This window comes from Neovison vison, chromosome 12 (genome assembly GCF_020171115.1).
Source record: "Neovison vison isolate M4711 chromosome 12, ASM_NN_V1, whole genome shotgun sequence".
NCBI classification, from domain to species: domain Eukaryota; kingdom Metazoa; phylum Chordata; class Mammalia; order Carnivora; family Mustelidae; genus Neogale; species Neogale vison.
In genome coordinates, this window is record NC_058102.1 from 81,511,158 (window position 1) to 81,528,855 (window position 17,698).

Sequence of the window (17,698 nt, forward strand, 5' to 3'; positions counted from 1 at the left end):
CCTTTGCCCTAGCTTGATTAAAACTTTGTGACGTTACTAATGATTCCTGGTGCACTCATGATGATCTTTCTCTTGATCTTTCACGTATTACTTCATCCATCAAATAATTATTTACCATGTAATGCTGTGTGACAACATGGTACATGAAATGGGGTTTATAAGAACAATGCACAATCCTTAACAGCAAGAAAAAAAAAAAAGACAAATCTTAAAATCTAATCAGGATTTGTTATCAACTATGTACAACTGGTGTACAACTATGTACACCTGGGAAAAAGACCAGAAAGCTGCATCCCAGAGTGTAACGGTGGTTATCTCTAGATGCCAGGACTAAGGTAGTGGTGTTCGTAAATGTCCAACAATTGGCTCTCTGTTCTCTAGAGAAATAATTCTAAAATATTTGTTCATTGTATAAGAAAGATGGAACAAAGACTGAAACAAATAATATTTATAAATTAAAATACATCCAGAAGTAAAGTCCCTGCTTTGTAGCATTTGCTGATTTCCAAGCTGTTAAGTACTCACACCGTGGCCTACTTTAAGCTATCATAATAATGACAACTCACAAAGTTTCAACTCCCATAAGCCAGTATGAATAAACACCAGCACACCACTGATTGGCTGAGCCGCAACTTCTTCTCCTTCTTTTTTTCAAAATGTTTTTAATGATAATAGTGGTTGCCCCCAGGGATAGAAAGCAGGTGGCTGGGGACAGGGACAGAGGTGGACTTTTCTTCTCTATAACCTGCTGTGCCTTTTTTATATTTTGAGCCATGTGATGTATTACCAATTCAAAAAAAAAAAAATTAAAACTTAAATTAAAAAGTCCTCAATAAATATTTATTACAATTGTGATCAAAGGCAGCAAATGAAATTTTTAGTATCCAATATACAACTAATACATAGGAGTATACATGCAGCACATAAATAACAATATAAGATGTCATACATCAGAATGCCAGAAAGAGTGGCACAAATTTAAAAACTGCATTGGAGGCAAATGCAGTAAGAAAGTCATGTAAACTAGAAAGGTCAAGAAAAGCTCTCTGGAGATGTAAGCAGAATCCTGAAATATGGGCAGCATTTGGACAAGAAGAGGGAAAGCACGGAAGTGACACACTGATGATGAGCAGACTGGCCGAGTGCCTGCCATTAACGCATCACTTTTTTTTCATCTCTGCCCATGCTGGAGCTGACATTCATGCCCGTTTCTCTTTCTTAGGGACTTGTGCCTACTTAATTTGGCACCCGAACAGTCTGGTAGCCAGGCTCTCCTGGCAATCAGCCGGGATGGCAATACGATTGGCATCAGGGACTGACATAAAGGAGAGAAGGAGTTTCACATCATCTGTGGTAAGAATATTAATGTTTACTTAGTAACTGGTCTATAGCAGGCACCCTGTGGTCTAACCCAAAAGCCTAAGTCACAGGAAGAACTCAAGTTCTTGTTTGTGTTTCCTACCTGGCCTGTAAGAACATGTGCTTGGATGAAGCATCACAAACTCTCCCCATCAACCCCAAATGCAACTAGAAAATGAGCTTCCCCAAGGCATGGAAGAGCTCTTCTGTGAACTAGAAGGACCTTATGGAGAGCTGGACCTGCTCCTAATCCCCACCAGTTAAAGGATCAACTCTCCACTGAGACAGGCGTTCTTCAACATTTAACTAGTACATACAGCTAACCAATCTGTGGAGCACATAAATTCATTCACTTTATCCAGAGACAGATTTTGCAAACCAGCTTATCTTAGTGGATACCTCAGGTACTTACACTGATCAGAATTAAATACTTTTTGGACACTTCGGATTTTTTAATTTATCTGATTATCATTTGTATCCAATGATGGGATAATCTTTGGTTATTAAAAACTGGATTATAGGGGCACCTGGGTGGCTCAGTGGGTTAAAGCCTCCGGCTTAGGTAATAGTCCCAGGGTCCTGGGATCAAGCCCCGCATTGGGCTTTATGCTCAGCAGGGAGCCTGCTTCCCCCTGCCCCCGCCTGCCTTTCTGCCTACTTGTGATCTCTGTTATATAAATAAATAAAATCTTTAAAAAAAAAACAAAACAAACTTGATTATAAATGAGTACTTGTTGGCATGGGAAAATCCTCAAGATATTTTGTTAATTTTAAAACATTGTAAAATATCATGTACAGTAGGATTCAACTTTTTAAACATTATACATCTACCCTCATGTAGACCTTTATAACTGAAAGTATTAGTAGAAACTATTCCCAGGTGGTAAAACTACAGATAATTTTTATTTCCTTCTTAATAATTTTCCTCATTTGCAAAATTTCCTATAAATAACATATACAATGTTTGAAATTTGTAGCATAATTTAAAATTTCCACATTCTATGGAATCCATTCAGCAATATGTCATCTACTTCCTAAGGAATAGCATGGCCCTGCTCTTGAGAACTGCCTCCTTCAGGCAGAAATGAGCGTCTTCTATTCAGCTGTGTCCTTGTTAGGCTCCTCCATTTTCACATAAAATGTCAGTATTTCCTCCAACTCAATTCCTATTGCTGCTCACTCAACATTTAACTCTCACTGAAGTGTCAAAATAGCTACAATTGGAATATTTACTAGGGAAGTCTAACCTGAATTCAGTATTACTCTGAGAAAAGCAATTTATATGGAATATTGCCTTAAGGTCATGGTCTTTTATCAGAGTTTCATATTGGAGGCACTATGGGGATAAGAATATTAGTAGGAAAATTTGGCTGCACAATATCAAGGGTGCCGTATGGTTTCAAAGACCATCACACCTTGACACAAGTTCCTGACATCCCTGTAGCTTTGCTTTTCCCAAAGTGCATTACAGCATGATGTCACCAACTGAGGTGAAGCCCTCTAAACTCGTTTCTCTAAGACACTCACTCTATCCTGTCCAAAAGCATCTCTGGTCTTGGAACCAAGAATAACTGCATTATCTTAATCATCCAACTGGGTTTCTATTTTTCCTTTGCCCTGACTTTCATATTTCACTTTACTCTTATCTTGTTGTCCTACAGATATCTCTATAAACCACCTTATATTTTTGGTGAAAGAAAGCAGAGAATAAATAAATAAGTGTTCAGGAAATGGTGAAATTAAAAATATGAGTCAGGGGGCACCTGGGTGGCTCAGTTGGTTAAGCCGCTGCCTTCGGCTCGGGTCATGATCTCAGGGTCCTGGGATCGAGTCCCGCATGGGCTCTCTGCTCAGCAGGGAGCCTGCTTCCTCCTCTCTCTCTCTCTCTCTCTCTCTGCCTGCCTCTCTACCTACTTGTGATATCTCTCTGTCAAATAAATAAATAAAATCTTTAAAAAAAAAAAATATGAGTCAGAACAAGATGAAGGGAAGAAAGGTAACAATACCAGAACACACACACTCACACACACACACACACACACATACACCCCACAACCAAGATCTGTCAGGGTGCTGGCAGGTTAGGACCTATCACAGTGTACTGGTAAAAACACCACACTCGAGAGTCTGAATAAGTGGATGTGGGTTCAGATTCTGTCACTAACTAGCTAAGTGATGCTGTGAAGCAAGGGGGCAGAAAAGAACCAAGTCGAACAAGCACCCACAGACACTCATCCAGCATGCTGGCTCTGTAGTGCCATGACCTGAGTTTAAACCCTACCTCCACTTGGTTTTGGGAACCTCCAACAACTTAAGCTCTCTGGGCTTGGATTTCTTATCTGTGAAATGGGAACTGGCGTATTGACTTTGTATAATTATGGCACTTTTGTGGCATCTTTTCCTCTAGTGTTCTCAAGCACCTTATATGGACTTAGAGATGATGACCCTGAGGCACAGAAGAGGTAAGTCATTTGCACAAGGTCACGAGACCAGTGAGTGTTAGAACAAGGACAGGAATGCATGCAGCGCCCCTCTGGACCTGCACTCCTAACCACTCGTCAGTGCTGAGGATCGAATCAGCCAATGCACACTGTCTTTAATAACTGCCAGCTTACTAAACAAATAAAAAGCGCCTTACAAATCAAAATGATTTTTTTTATAACACAGAAAGACATACTATATCTCAAATATGCTTTTTAGGTAAGTGTTATCAAACTCATAGATGATATAAAGAAAGAATAAGTAAAACAAGGAATTACAGAATTAATATTGAATGTAACAAGTATAACTAGAAAGCCTAAGAGTTGAGCACAAAAATGTATGTATAAATATATGCCTTATGGTGTTATTTATTAAAGTTAAAAAAGGAAATGAGCTAAATATCCAAAGTAAGGGACTGATTAAATAAAATATGACATATCTACACACACAGACAAAAGGACTAAAGCAAAATATGACAGAATGTCAACATTGGTTTCCTTTTGGTAATACAATTTGTAGTTTTTCTATTTCTTTATACTTGTCCGCTTTCCATATTTTCTACAATGAAAATATATTGCCATATTGATTAAAAAAAAACCAAATATTCTCTTTCATTGAAATAACTCAATATAAATTCTCATGTGTTTTCACACATCTACTTCACAGGAAGAGTAAGAAAAAGATCCACCTGAGAGCAAGTCATTCTTCCTCAGATCTTTCATCAAGAAGCTACCTGATTATGAGCAGGTATTTCAGAGGTCCACATACTTACTGTTTAAGATGCTAAAAATAATTTTCAAACCATCTCAGTAAGCATTAGATTGAAAGTGTATAGATTACAAGAAGTCTGTGCTGGTCAAACATTTGTACAGTTATTCATTATATTCAACTCCAGGGACCAACAAAAACATTGCCCATCTGGGACGCATATAGATGAGGGCAGTGGACCTTGTGAAATGCTGCCAGTTAAGTCTAGAGGAGCAGATGGAGTACCCAGCGCTGGCCACTCAGCTCCAAGACAAGGGGGGTAAGATGGGAGGCTGCAGTAGCCATCGTGGATATAAGGATATGCCATCTGGAAGGAGGCTGGATGAGTTCCATGTGGGGAAAAGTTACCCAGCAGAAAAATCTAATGTCCAAAATACAGGAGAAATTTTTTTTTTTCACAAGCAGAAATAAACAGCACTAGAGGAGCCTGGGTGGCTCAGTCAGTGAAGTGTCCAAAACTTGATTTCAGCTCAGGTCATGATCTTAGGGTCCTGGGATGGAGCTCTGTGTCGGGTTCTGTGCTCAGTGGGGAGTCTGCTTAAGGATTCTCTCCCTCTCCCTGTGTGCCTCCCTTTACTCATGCTCTCTCTCTCTCTTGCAAATAAATACATCTTAAAAAGAAGGAGGAGGAGGGCGCCTGGGTGGCTCAGTGGGTTAAGCCGCTGCCTTCGGCTCAGGTCATGATCTCAGGGTCCTGGGATTGAGTCCCGCATCAGGCTCTCTGCTCAGCAGGGAGCCTGCTTCCTCCTCTCTCTCTGCCTACTTGTGATCTCTCTCTGTCAAATAAATAAATAAAATCTTTAAAAAAAAAAAAGAAGGAGGAGGAGGAGGAGAAAGAATCAGCAATAAATCAGGCTGCTCTATAAAGGAACAATGTTCCTTTATTAAATGTGAATCATGTTGCCTAAAGCCCAGGTGAGATGGGCAAAATCAAAGCACTGTAAGCAAGGAAATCAGGTATCAATTACTTGAAGACAAGGCCTATCCCTGGCACCAGAAACAAACCAAGAAGAAAAGCCCGAGTGAACCTTTGAAGATGGCACCTCTCCCTTTCTTGCTCTGCCTTAAAGGTCTTAATCCAATTACCAAATGAACTCTAGTGTGGCACCCTCCTCTCAATCATAGGCCAGAACTTAGAGGAGGAAAGAAGCCCAAGTGAGGGGCCTAAGAAGTTATGCCAACCCTCTGGTGCTACAGATGGAACAAGACAGGGCCTTAATAGAATAATCCAGGTAGAGTGTGATCAGGTACCATGCTCTCTACATCAGCATGCTCTATTTTGTTCTCCACACATTCATGCTTCTGTTTGCTCTTTAGTATTTAATAAAGGTTCATTTTTATTTATTTCTTTTTAAAGATTTTATTTATTTATTTGACAGACAGAGATCACAGGTAGGCAGAGAGGCAGGCAGAGAGAGAGCGGGAAGCAGGCTCCCTGCTGAGCAGAGAGCCCAATGCAGGGCTGGATCCCAGGACTCTAGGAACATGACCTAAGACGAAGACAGAGGCTTTAACCCACTGAGCCATCCAGGCGCCCCAGTATTTAATAAAGGTTTATAAAGACCTAGGTTGCCTCATCTCTGATAAGATAAACCAAGAAAAGAGGGTTTCTGCCCACACCTGAACAGGATCATTAAAACCTCTTATATATTTTAAACACTTGACATATATAAACTCTTTAATCTTCACCACAAGCTATGAAATAGGCTATCACTATTCCCATTTCACAACTGAGAAAACTGTATTACAGAAAGGCTATGTGACTTGCTCAAGGTCCACAGTTAGTAAGTCATGGAGTGGGTATTCAAAACGTGAAAATGAAGGAACTTGCATTATCAGAACTGTAGTTATTCTTTCACAAATGAATCATTTAGGGGATGCCTCGATGGCCCAGTCAGTTAAGGATCCAACTCTTGGTTTCAGTTCAGGTCATGATCTCAGGGACCTGGGACAGAGCCCCACATCAGACTCCACACTCAGCTTAAAGTCTGCCTGAAGATTCTCACCCTCTGCCCCTCCCCCACTCACTCACAAGCATGCATGAGCATGTGCTCTCTCTCTCAAATAAATACATCTTTAAAAAAAAAAAAAAGGAAGGAATCATTTGGAGATGTTTGCTATTATTCAGTAACAATCTATGTTTACACAGAGTCATGAATGACTCTTCTCCTCCTTCCCGTCCCCTGCCCCTCACCATTACTCCCACAGACTCTCCTAATCATGCTTCTACACATGTGCGAAGCTGGGAGATACTAAATAGTATTTTAATTTAATACACATCCAAGAACATGGTTGTAACTGCTGCTGTCTGAGAGGTGCATCAAAAAAGCAGTTATCTGACAATGGCTAAAACTATAAGACTATTAAATTCTAGACCCAGGGAATTTCCTAAAGAAATTGAATATAGTATTTTTGTGGCTAACTATTCACAAATTAAGAAGAAATATGTTTGTCTTTAACACTGAGGAAGAAATTTCATGAGGAAATTAGTCACTAATAAGTGTGTCTTAGGAATGGTGATTTTTGTGTGCTTTTAGCAACATCCATCTCCGTCTGCATCTCAGCTGATCTCAATTACTGGTGTTTGTGATTTTGCATAATGTAGCAAAATTATTCTAGCTGTTTCCTACCAATCTTGTGTAGAGTATATCTTGCTTTTGTTTACTTCTTCTGAATATGTTCATTTAACTAGGTATAACGAAAACACGAAAACCCCAGCAGCCACACTCACCTGTGATCCAAGTGGTGAATGGAGAGAATAACTCCAGAATTTAAGTGGGTCTGTTTTAGAGTCACCAAAACAGTAAATTCATGTTTATTTCTCAGCTTCTGAAAAAACTGCTCAGCTGTAGCGGTGGAAGCCTTTATACTTCTGGGAGTATCTAAAAAAAAAAGGAAAGATACACTAAATAGACTAAAATTTGCTTTTACAAAGTATCTTTTCCATGCAACATCTTTCAAAAAAACATTATCAAGTAACAACTGATATACTAAGTTTCAGACTCTTTAAACAAGACTTAAATGCTACATAGTTAATAGAACACCAGACAGTCAACCAATTATTAAACTTTTGTTCCAGGAATCTTTTTTTCAAAAATGTCCCCTTTGAGGCAAAGAATCAAAGAAGCCTGTTTGAAGAAGTGTGCTCCCAAGTTTTCTCCTGACATATTTTATCCTGGATACCACAACCATGTCAGTGTCAACCATGAGCAAAAAGATGTACTTCCTAGAATAGGACCTAAAAGACCATGATAGAGCCATTTAGCTTTTCTGACACCTCATGACAGAAAACGGGATTTAAATCTATGTGTCACCTTCCACATTGATGTCTTTAGCCAGAAGGCATGCTATAAATAGATTTTTTAAAAGATCATTGAAATTAGTCACTCTCAGCCTTCTGTGCAGTGGATGAAACATTAAGATCAAATTGTTTTACTATATTGTTGAAAGAAATACATAGAACTTCATTCCAATGTCCCTCTCTCCAGACTCCGAGAAAGCCTAGTCAAGGAAGGTAAGCCCTGGAAGAGCAGAAACTTGGACCCTACACTTCTACCTCATTTAGTCTTGCACTCCACCTCAGGACCCAGAGGGTATGGGGGCAATACAGATAGAAATGGATTTAGTGGGTAGGAAAAAACCTATCATTCAAGCCATCTGCTAACTGAGCAGAAGGCTCTCCTATTCATAGTATATGCAAAGAGTTGATGGGAGCCAGAAAAAGTTTCCGTTGTTATCAAACCATCCTCCTCGTTTCTATGCTTTAGACTAGGTAGAGTAAGTAACTATACTCACTTTAGACTAGGCAGTCTAGGTAACTACTAGGTTAAGCAGTTCTCAATGGAAAAACTACCAGCATTTAGAAAGAACAATCCCTCTTTATGCAAAACTGTCCCATATGTTGCAGAACATTTAACCCCCTTGGTCCGGGTCCAGTAAATGCCGTGACACCTGACTCCAGTCATTATGACAACCCACACATTTCCAAGCATTCCCTCAGCAGCAGTGTAGCAGAAATCTTACTGAGAACCACAACTTCGATGAAACAGATTATAGGATTAATCCAAAGTTTCATACCTTTCTAGCCTCACAAATTTATGGAATAAAGATGTATCCATCTGTGATCTGTGTCCATCACCAGGAGTGGACAGACATGGAAAAGTCCTCAAAATACCCATAAAATAGAGGAAGGGATGCATAATCCCAGTACAGTGAAAGAAGTGCTGTCATACAGGTAGGAACAAAGTGTGAACAGATCACAGAGGGGAAAAATAGCCAACATCATGTGGAGGGAAGGATCTCAGAAGACAGATGGCATTTGATCAGGAGTCGACCAGTAGAAAAGAGAGAGAAAAGCATTCCAGTCACAGGAATAGCGTGTGAAAAAGCAGACAGGTGTAAAAGGGCATGACGAGGCTGAAACAGTGACTAGCAGCCATTGCGGGATGGGCCTGAATAGTAAAGCTGGATAGGCAGGACCTTGCGTGCCAATGTACCTGTGATTTCTGTCACCATCATCAATTTACACCCTTGCTAAAAAAAAAAAGACAAAACACAAACAAACAAACAAAAAACCCCAAATAGTACAAAACAAAAGAAACCCTCTTATTTACCACAGAAAAATGATATTTACCATTGAAAAATGGTCCTGCCCCACTCTCAACACAAGACTTCCCTCTACACCAGTCAGAGCAACACCAAACCCCATCCACAGCCACTGATTCAGGAATGAGCCTAATCCAGGGCACTGAAGTCACACCCAGGAAATCTTTTCAAAGTTTTGGGAAAAAGAAATTTCTTGTTTCAAAAAAGAAACTTCCTCAGCTCCAATCAATATTCACAGCTCCAAAGCATAACAGTAATCTACAATTTCTGCCATAGTCAACACAATAGTTTCTCCCCAAGTTCCATCAGGGATAAGACTGGCTATGGAGGGGATTCCATACAATTCTTCCTAGCTCCAAAATGTTCCACCTACTCAAGGACACATAACAAAATGTAATTCTGTGAGAATAATTCATCTAGTGTCAACTTTTAATCCACTCCAATTTATACACAAGTAAAACATTCACAAACTTCATCACTTCATCTTAATTTGATAGATAAAAGCAAATTAAAATTAAATTATAAATATTTATTGTGCTTCCCCCCTTTTCAGGCAGGTAGAGTTTGAGCGGCATCCTTTGTCTGGCTGAACAGGATAATAGATGGGGATGCAAATGAGAGAAGCAGAGAAAGGACTACACTGAATAGAGAAATGAAGATCAGACACACAGAGAGATCCAAAGATGTGGCCCGGAGAGCTTGAGCTCATCCATGGGGAGAAAAAGAGTTTAGAACTGGGCCACAACTGCCTTACAAGTGAACTTTTAGAAAAGAGATGTTTACGGAGGGTTTATAGCAGTTTTGTCATTTGGTATGCACAGAAAACCATCACTAATCTCCATATTATTTTCCACTGCTTTTGGAGTCAGATTTTTGGGGAGAGCTGAGAGATTGTATTATTTTTGCGAGCTTTCTCTGTTTTGTTTTAGATGAAATGATATATAAAAAGATTGAACTTAAGATGAAAGGAAGAAGGATCTAAAAGAGTAGATTACATTTGAGTATCATTAATAAAAATGTAAGGCACCATGGTTGAAAACACAGTGAAGGAAACTTGATAGGTGAAGAAACATTTTTTAAAAAATGGATCAATCTCAATTTTGGAAAAATTTCTCTGATGGCCATACAAAAAGTTATTTGAAGAAAGTAAAAAGCTGAACATAGGGAAAACTCATGAGAAACTCTCAACTCGGATGATCATAGACTCTTCTGTTAGATTTCACAAATTTGAAACATCACATTTTGACATCCCTAAACTACCTTTCCCAAACCAAATCATCTCTTCAAGCTCTACTCCCAGCCCATTATCCTCCCTATTTTGCCCCCTCAATGAGGGTAGGTGACTTGTAAGAAGGAGGGAAACCTCCAACACAAACATGCCAGCAGAAGTCCCATTCAGTTCATACTACAGTGATAGAAGAAATAATATTGGACTGTCGTTGGTTTCCCCCCCCCCCTCTATCTCAATTAACCAAATTCTTTACACAGAGATTTACAAACAGACTTGCATGAACTTCCCACCTGTGTTATGGGGCGGGACAATATGGAAGGCAATGGAAGGGAGAAAACCTCACCTGACTTACTGTGACCTCAAGATGGTCTCCTCTCCTGGCACCTCCAGCCCAGGGGCCCAAGACACAGCTGAAGATTACTTGATTGTGACAGAGAGAGCACTTCTAGGAAGTATAAATCATGACTGCATCATACTTTCAGCTGTCAACATAACACCATCTCTTACCCACCCTCACCTCACCTTAGTATTATTTAAATCTATTGTTGCTCTTAAAAACATGCTTTTCATAAATTCATTATGCCTGAGTCCAGGAAGGACTTGATGGGGGCCTGAATTCTATGAGGAGCATCGGAATAAACAGGAGTAGAATTCCAGAGATTTTTAGAAAACAGAATCTAAAGAATTTGGTCACTAATAAAAACACATGCAAAGGCAAAAGAAAGAGAAAACTGAAGCTAATCAAATCTAACGTTTCTAGCTTGAGAGACCAGATGAAAGGAAATGCAGTGGGAGCATGATGGTACCCAGATGGGCTATCAGTTTTGGCAATGGTCATTCTGAAGTGCGATGGGACACACAGGTAGGAGTGTTCTCTGTGAAGGCGGCACCATAGAACTTGACCTCATGAGAGAGATCAAGGTTGGCAATATAGATTTAGAAGTCATCAGAATATAGTATCTAAAATCATAGAAATCACAAGAATGAGAGGACAAAAGGATGAACCATGAAAAAACTAAATCTAACACAGAGTAGCAACAATATATATAACCTAATATATATACACATATATAATGCTGCACATCCGCTACTTTACAACATGTATCCTTCAAAAATGTATAATGATCTATTTTTCCCTTTGAACCCACATTTCATTTTGGTTGTCATAAAGCCTTGGAAACTTGACAAGGGACAACCATTACTACTTCCTTTTTCAGTAAATGAAACTAACCAAGGAATAACCCTGTGATTCACCCAAAGGCACCTGGCATGCCAGAAGTTTGATGAGGATGATAATTTCTGGTCCAGTGTTCTCTCCACTAAATCACACTGCTCCTGAACGCGGCATCCTTTATCCAAGCTCAACTGCCACTCACAAACAGAAATGCAAATAAGAGAGCTCCAACATAGAAAATAATCCAGAAAAAAAGTAATTACATAAGACAACATTTTTAGTTCCGTAAGCGACTAGCTTAGTAGTGATTTTAAGAAAGGTCACTTTCCTCATTTGCATTTCTGTTTCTCAATTTGTAAAATTAACATTCCTGCCTTCTATTTTCATCTCAAGGATTATACAGTGTTCAGAGAGACTTCTGAGTTCCCACAATTATTACTATAGACCCAATTCTAGTCTCCACCACAAAATCAAGTCAAAGAAACCCTTCATGTGATAATTAATTTTACTTCATTTTTATCATTTCAGCTTTCAGAATTAATAATTTAATACAGATATATATGAAGCAATTTCTCAACAAGGCCTCCTGTTAGGAACCAAACATAGAGAAATAAAGAGTGGTAGCTGGCAGAACACACTCTGAACCCAGAAGAATGAGGTTTCAATGCCAGCTATGCAGATTATTAGCTATGCTTGGCATGTAGTAAACACCATGTGTTGGCTATTAGGATTAGGATACTTACCATTATTACTTTTTCAAGCAGTGAGACTGTGGAATTTGCTAAAACTACCCACAGCCATGATACCGTTGTGGCGACAAAAGAAAGCTTTTTTTCATTCTAAGTATCCCAAACTCAGCCATAAAATATCAGTTTCCACATTTGGAAACAGGCATAAAAGTTTTTGGCAATCAAATTATTCTTAAGATAAAATCCTGTCTACCACTCTCTATTTCTACAGAACAATGAATGATCATTCATTTATGGACAAAAATCAATGTAAACCGAATTTCTTTTCAATGAAAGTCTGACAGAGATCATTTCAAATTGCCTCTTCAGAGAAAAACAAGCTGATAAGAGTGGCCTTTAAACACTGCTATAAAACCCCATAGAAAAACTGAGCAACAGGATGCCTGGATGGTTCAGGGAGTTAAGCATCTGCCTTCAGCTCAGGGCATGATCTCAGGGTCCTAGGATCCAGTCCCATGTGGGGCTCCTTGCTCAGCAAGGTGTCTGCTTCTCCTTCTGCCCCTCTCCCTGCTCATGCTCTCTCTCTCTCACTCTGACAAATAAATAAATAAAATCTTCAAAAAAAGGAAAGGAAAAAACTAATCAACACACCCATGCCGGATTAGGGCTTCTTAATTGCAGAATCACTTGAGTTTAAAACAAAACTTTGTTTCAACATTTTCCAATTTTATTATGTGCAGAGCCTAAAAAAACTCTTAAAAAAAAAAAAAACAACAACAACCAAAAACTCGTGGCTTTTTCAAGCAGTTATCGATAAGTAATGAAGAGGTTCTGAAGCGATCCCATCAAAATATTCATTTTTAGTCAGGAGGCTACCAGGATGGAGTGATGGGTTCCCAAATGAATGTAGTCACAATTTTTAGGAATTTAAGCATTATGTTATGTAGCCCCATATACACTGTAGTGAAGGAAAGAAAGAGGGAGAGAGAGACTGGTTTATTTCAAAAATAGACTGGAAATTAATGGAAGCATGTATGTGGTAGCAAACACGAGTGCTCACTGAAAAGGAGAGTCGGGCTGGTGCTTCTTTAAGTATTTTTGGTGTGTTAGTAAAGGAGAAGGGATTTGTCCACCAACCAATAACTAAGAAATTGGGAAGAATTATTTTCTTCTTTCACACTTAAACCACATGACTACAACAGCCATCATGAACCAAATGAGTCTCTGCCACCGACAGGTCTCTGCCCCATCTGCACTATATTAAAACCTAAATTGATTTTCCCACACACAACCAGATGAATACAAATACCATGTGCAAATTCAATTATAAAAACAGTCTAATCTCAGGCCTAAGAAGGTTGACTTAGAACGTGCCAAAACTCACCAAATGACTTTTTTTTTTTTTTCAGTCTCTAACTATGAAAGGCTGTTATCTTCCAAATTCAGGTAGAAATATATGAAGTCAGAACTAGTTCCTGTCCATTGCTCTTACTCTCCCTTCAAAATATCCATGCCTTTACAGTGCAAACTTTCAAGGCAAAGTAACAGTTACGATTTTCAAAGCCACTAAAATTTGATTAACACTATATATGTAGTTTGCAAAGTCCTTAAATATGAACAATCTCATTTAAGCCTCAGAGCAACTTTGAATAAATGGGATTATTGCTCTGCAGTAACAGAAATTACAGATGAGGAAAGAGAGGCACAGAGAAGCCCAGACCCTTGCAATCTTCGCCACACGTGGCTCAAAATCAGAGCTCATTTCTATGAATTTACTCTATTAGAAACTTGCTGGTTTGAAACTTCAGGAGCTTCCCCAGTGATATCTGAAACGGGCCCCAGACCCAGAGGGCAAGGAGAGACAAAAGAGGCAGGCCACTCCAGATTGGGAGGGGGCAGGTTTAATAAGCAAGGGAACTTACTTACAAGGCTTGCCTTGGGCAGGCGCAGGACACAGATCTCTCCATCTGCTGGCAAAAAACTCAAATTTATACAGAAGCCTTAACTGGATTCACTCAAGTTATACCAATCGACATGGTCACCACAATACAATGCTCTCACCAATGCTTCCCAGAAAATGACTCCCACTGTGGGAATGGTGGGCAGAGTGAGCATTTCAAGGACTGGGAGGAGGGGGGAAAGCCTCTGACTGCTGAGGTCAATCCGAGGTCATGTCCTCTCTGTGACCTTCTCCAACAGAGCTATCAGAAACAATTAGGATATAAACAAATGATATAAACCCACCAAATTCAATGGCGGAGCCAGAATCCCCACCCAAGCCAATGTGTTTCCTATTATTACAGGGTTGTACCCTACCAAAGCGATGGTGATGGTGATTTCCAGAGTGTTCTGGAAAGTGAATAAACCCTGATTTTAACTTAACTTTTATAAAAATATATTCTGAAGAAAAATACACTTTTCTTGATTTTCAGATCAATTTAAGCTTTACAAATCTACAAAACAGTTCAATTACATAATCTTCCCAGCTATTCTAAACTATTGAGATATAAACTATAAAACCAAAGGCTTTTTTAAAAGACAATTTTCAAGTAATTCTCCTTAAAAAATTATTGGGCAAAACATATGAGTAACCCACAACTTTCTAAAGGGGCAACCCCATATCTGATGACACCACATCCTCACCCTTTAGCTGTCTATTCGTCCCTCATATTACCAGCTGACCCCAGTACATACTCTTGGAAAGTCAACTTCTCCTTCTATATTTTATTCCCATGAAACACCAAAACGACCTCAAAAGTTTCTTTCTAATCAACAGCTAATTATAATTTGATTCAATGCATAATAAGCATATGTATCTTCGTGTATTATTTACAAAATCGTTGGCTTAATTTTGTGAATATCCAACCACATAAAAACATACACACATGAATTTATCAGAAATTAAAACATAAGCACCCACACCATTCCAAGAAACAAAAACAAATAACAGGTTCTACTCCTGGATTTAGTGACTAAATGGTTGACATTAAGCAAATCATTTATGACTCATATGTTGGAATTTTCATGAACGAAATAGCACAAAATTTGGTAAGAATGTAGGAAGGCTACAAACAATAAAATGTCTATAATTTTGAGCTTAAAATTACAGTATTAAAATTTTATACATAACAGATATGAGTTATGTAGATCACTCCATTTTGTTTGTTTCGAGTCCAGGCTAACCAGTAAACTTCTGATAGTAATTTAGCTTCCCAGGTACATTGTTCTTCAGAGACAGCAGTAGTAATTAACCACTATGAGTATTCTCGTTTAGTTCACTGTTATAATCCTCAATGTAGATTAAAATTAAAATTGGCACTTGAGTTTATAATCAGATTAATGCTTTTGGCTAGTGTGAAGCTTCCCTCAGAAACTCACCAGGGAAGTTACCAGCTGTTTTGTTACCAGCAAAATTAAGAGGCTAAATGAGCTAACAGAGATCTCTTTTCATCATCTCTTCTCCTAACTGGAATACTGCTCAAGACTACGACTAAACAGACAGAGATGTTAAGTAAATGAAAGGGATGATGACGAGGACAATGACAATGGCAATGATATTAACCACAACTTCAATATACATTGTATTCCTGGTTGTGTTCCTAATACTGCCTCATTACCTATAGACAGCAGTTTCAACAATATCATTTGAATATATGTAGCAGAATTAAGAATTGGTAATTTACTAGATCTTTATTTAAACCAATCCAAAATGTATTATCAGATTGAACCCAAACTGAATGCATACAATCTGTGAGCTAATATCGAAGCCAATGTCTTCAATGCATAAGTAAAATTAAATTCATGAATTATCATACTTCATGAAACATGCTTTGGCCTTGCACTGAAACCTTCAATAAATGAAACGCATGAATGTCTTTTCAAAAAAGGAAGAAAACTCAATTTTTCACTGGTCTTTTTTCACTGGTCTTACCCTTAGCCATACACCAGAAGGTTCAAATGCATCTTCACATACTGACTCCAGTTACTGCTGTATGAGGTATTGCTTAAATTAACAATGTACTCATCTTAACATTAAACTGTATAAATTCATGAATTAGGTCATTTTCCCCTCTTGTAAATCATCCTCTATATAGTATATATGTTATATCTTAAATGCACACATAATTTCTCTTTGTAAGATTTTCATATCAATTAAAAGAGTGATTCTAAGTGCAAAAGAGAAATGCACAGAAGCTAACTTTTTAAGTGAAAACTGAATCACAAGTTATTCCTTTATTGTTCTTGAGGTCTGATCAAATATTCATTCAGTCCCTGAGAAGGATAAGAGAGAGAAAAAGAAATATCATATATGTATTTATATATTATTTATTTATATATATTCATATATATATTTATACACAGACATATAATGAAAAATCTGGCTATCTTTTTAATCCATATGTGTGCTTGGCTTGGCTCAGCTTTAGTCAAATTATGAGTGTAAAAAGAAAAAGAAAACTAACAGGATCAGGGTGAGATCTCTCCTATGTATCTCGAACATTTGGTTGATACCCATTAATTAGCAAGAGTAAGGAACAGGGATCTATAATATATAGGTTTACACATTTATAAAAAATGTGAAGGTTACATATTGTGCAACCCCAGACTGCACAAGCAGGTTCTAACAGAATCTTTGCTGAATAGCCAAAGAGCTAGCATGCAGTGCTCCATCAATTACGCAGGGCTGAAGTGCTGAAATGCACAATCTCATCTTCCACCTAATAGGCCAATTTGACCTGAGACATCAATTTTGGGAGTTTGTTCTGCTTTTATCCTTCTTTAATTAGAATAATCAAATTATTCTGGAATAACAAGACACCAAAATATCAGTTATCATGATTAATCACTCTATCAAAATCATGCTACATTTCTTTTTTTATGATTATTATTTTCACTGCAACAAAGAAAACAACATTCATTATAAGTTACCAAAGGACACACAGCACAGAATATTCAGTTTCTCAATCTAGTTTCTCTAATCCACATGGTTACCCAGGTAGAAACTACATTCCCTAGTTTCCTTTGTACCTAACGTGGACAGGTGACAAGTTCTGGTCAACAGGATGCAAGTAGAAGTGACATGTGCTAGAATTCAGATTTTAGTATTAGAAAGGAAACTCCTTGCCCTCCACTCTCACTCTTCTGGGTCTGGAGCAGAGATACTGAGGTAGTATGCCAAGTTCTTCAATGAACTCAGGGCAATGTAGGGCCTTGAATAATGTGGCAGAGCTGCTCATCAACTCTGGATGGGACTGTTATGTGAGAGGGAAATAGACATCCTTCTTAAGCACTGCATTTGGTACTTTTTGTTACAGAAGCTTAGCCTACTCCCTAAGTAATACATCTCCCTCAAGTTTCCTATGACTCATCTGGAATGGGATGTCATTCTTT

At 38.4% G+C, this 17,698-nt stretch overlaps 1 protein-coding gene across 1 annotated transcript in view; it reads right to left on the minus strand.

Annotated features, from left to right (window-relative positions):
• Positions 1-17,698, minus strand: part of NELL2 (neural EGFL like 2) — a 326,760-nt gene that overhangs the window by 266,526 nt on the left and 42,536 nt on the right. The window contains exon 4 of the mRNA XM_044227205.1: positions 7,340-7,490. Coding sequence (XP_044083140.1) covers positions 7,340-7,490 — 151 coding nt within the window. The remainder of the gene's footprint in view (positions 1-7,339; positions 7,491-17,698) is intronic.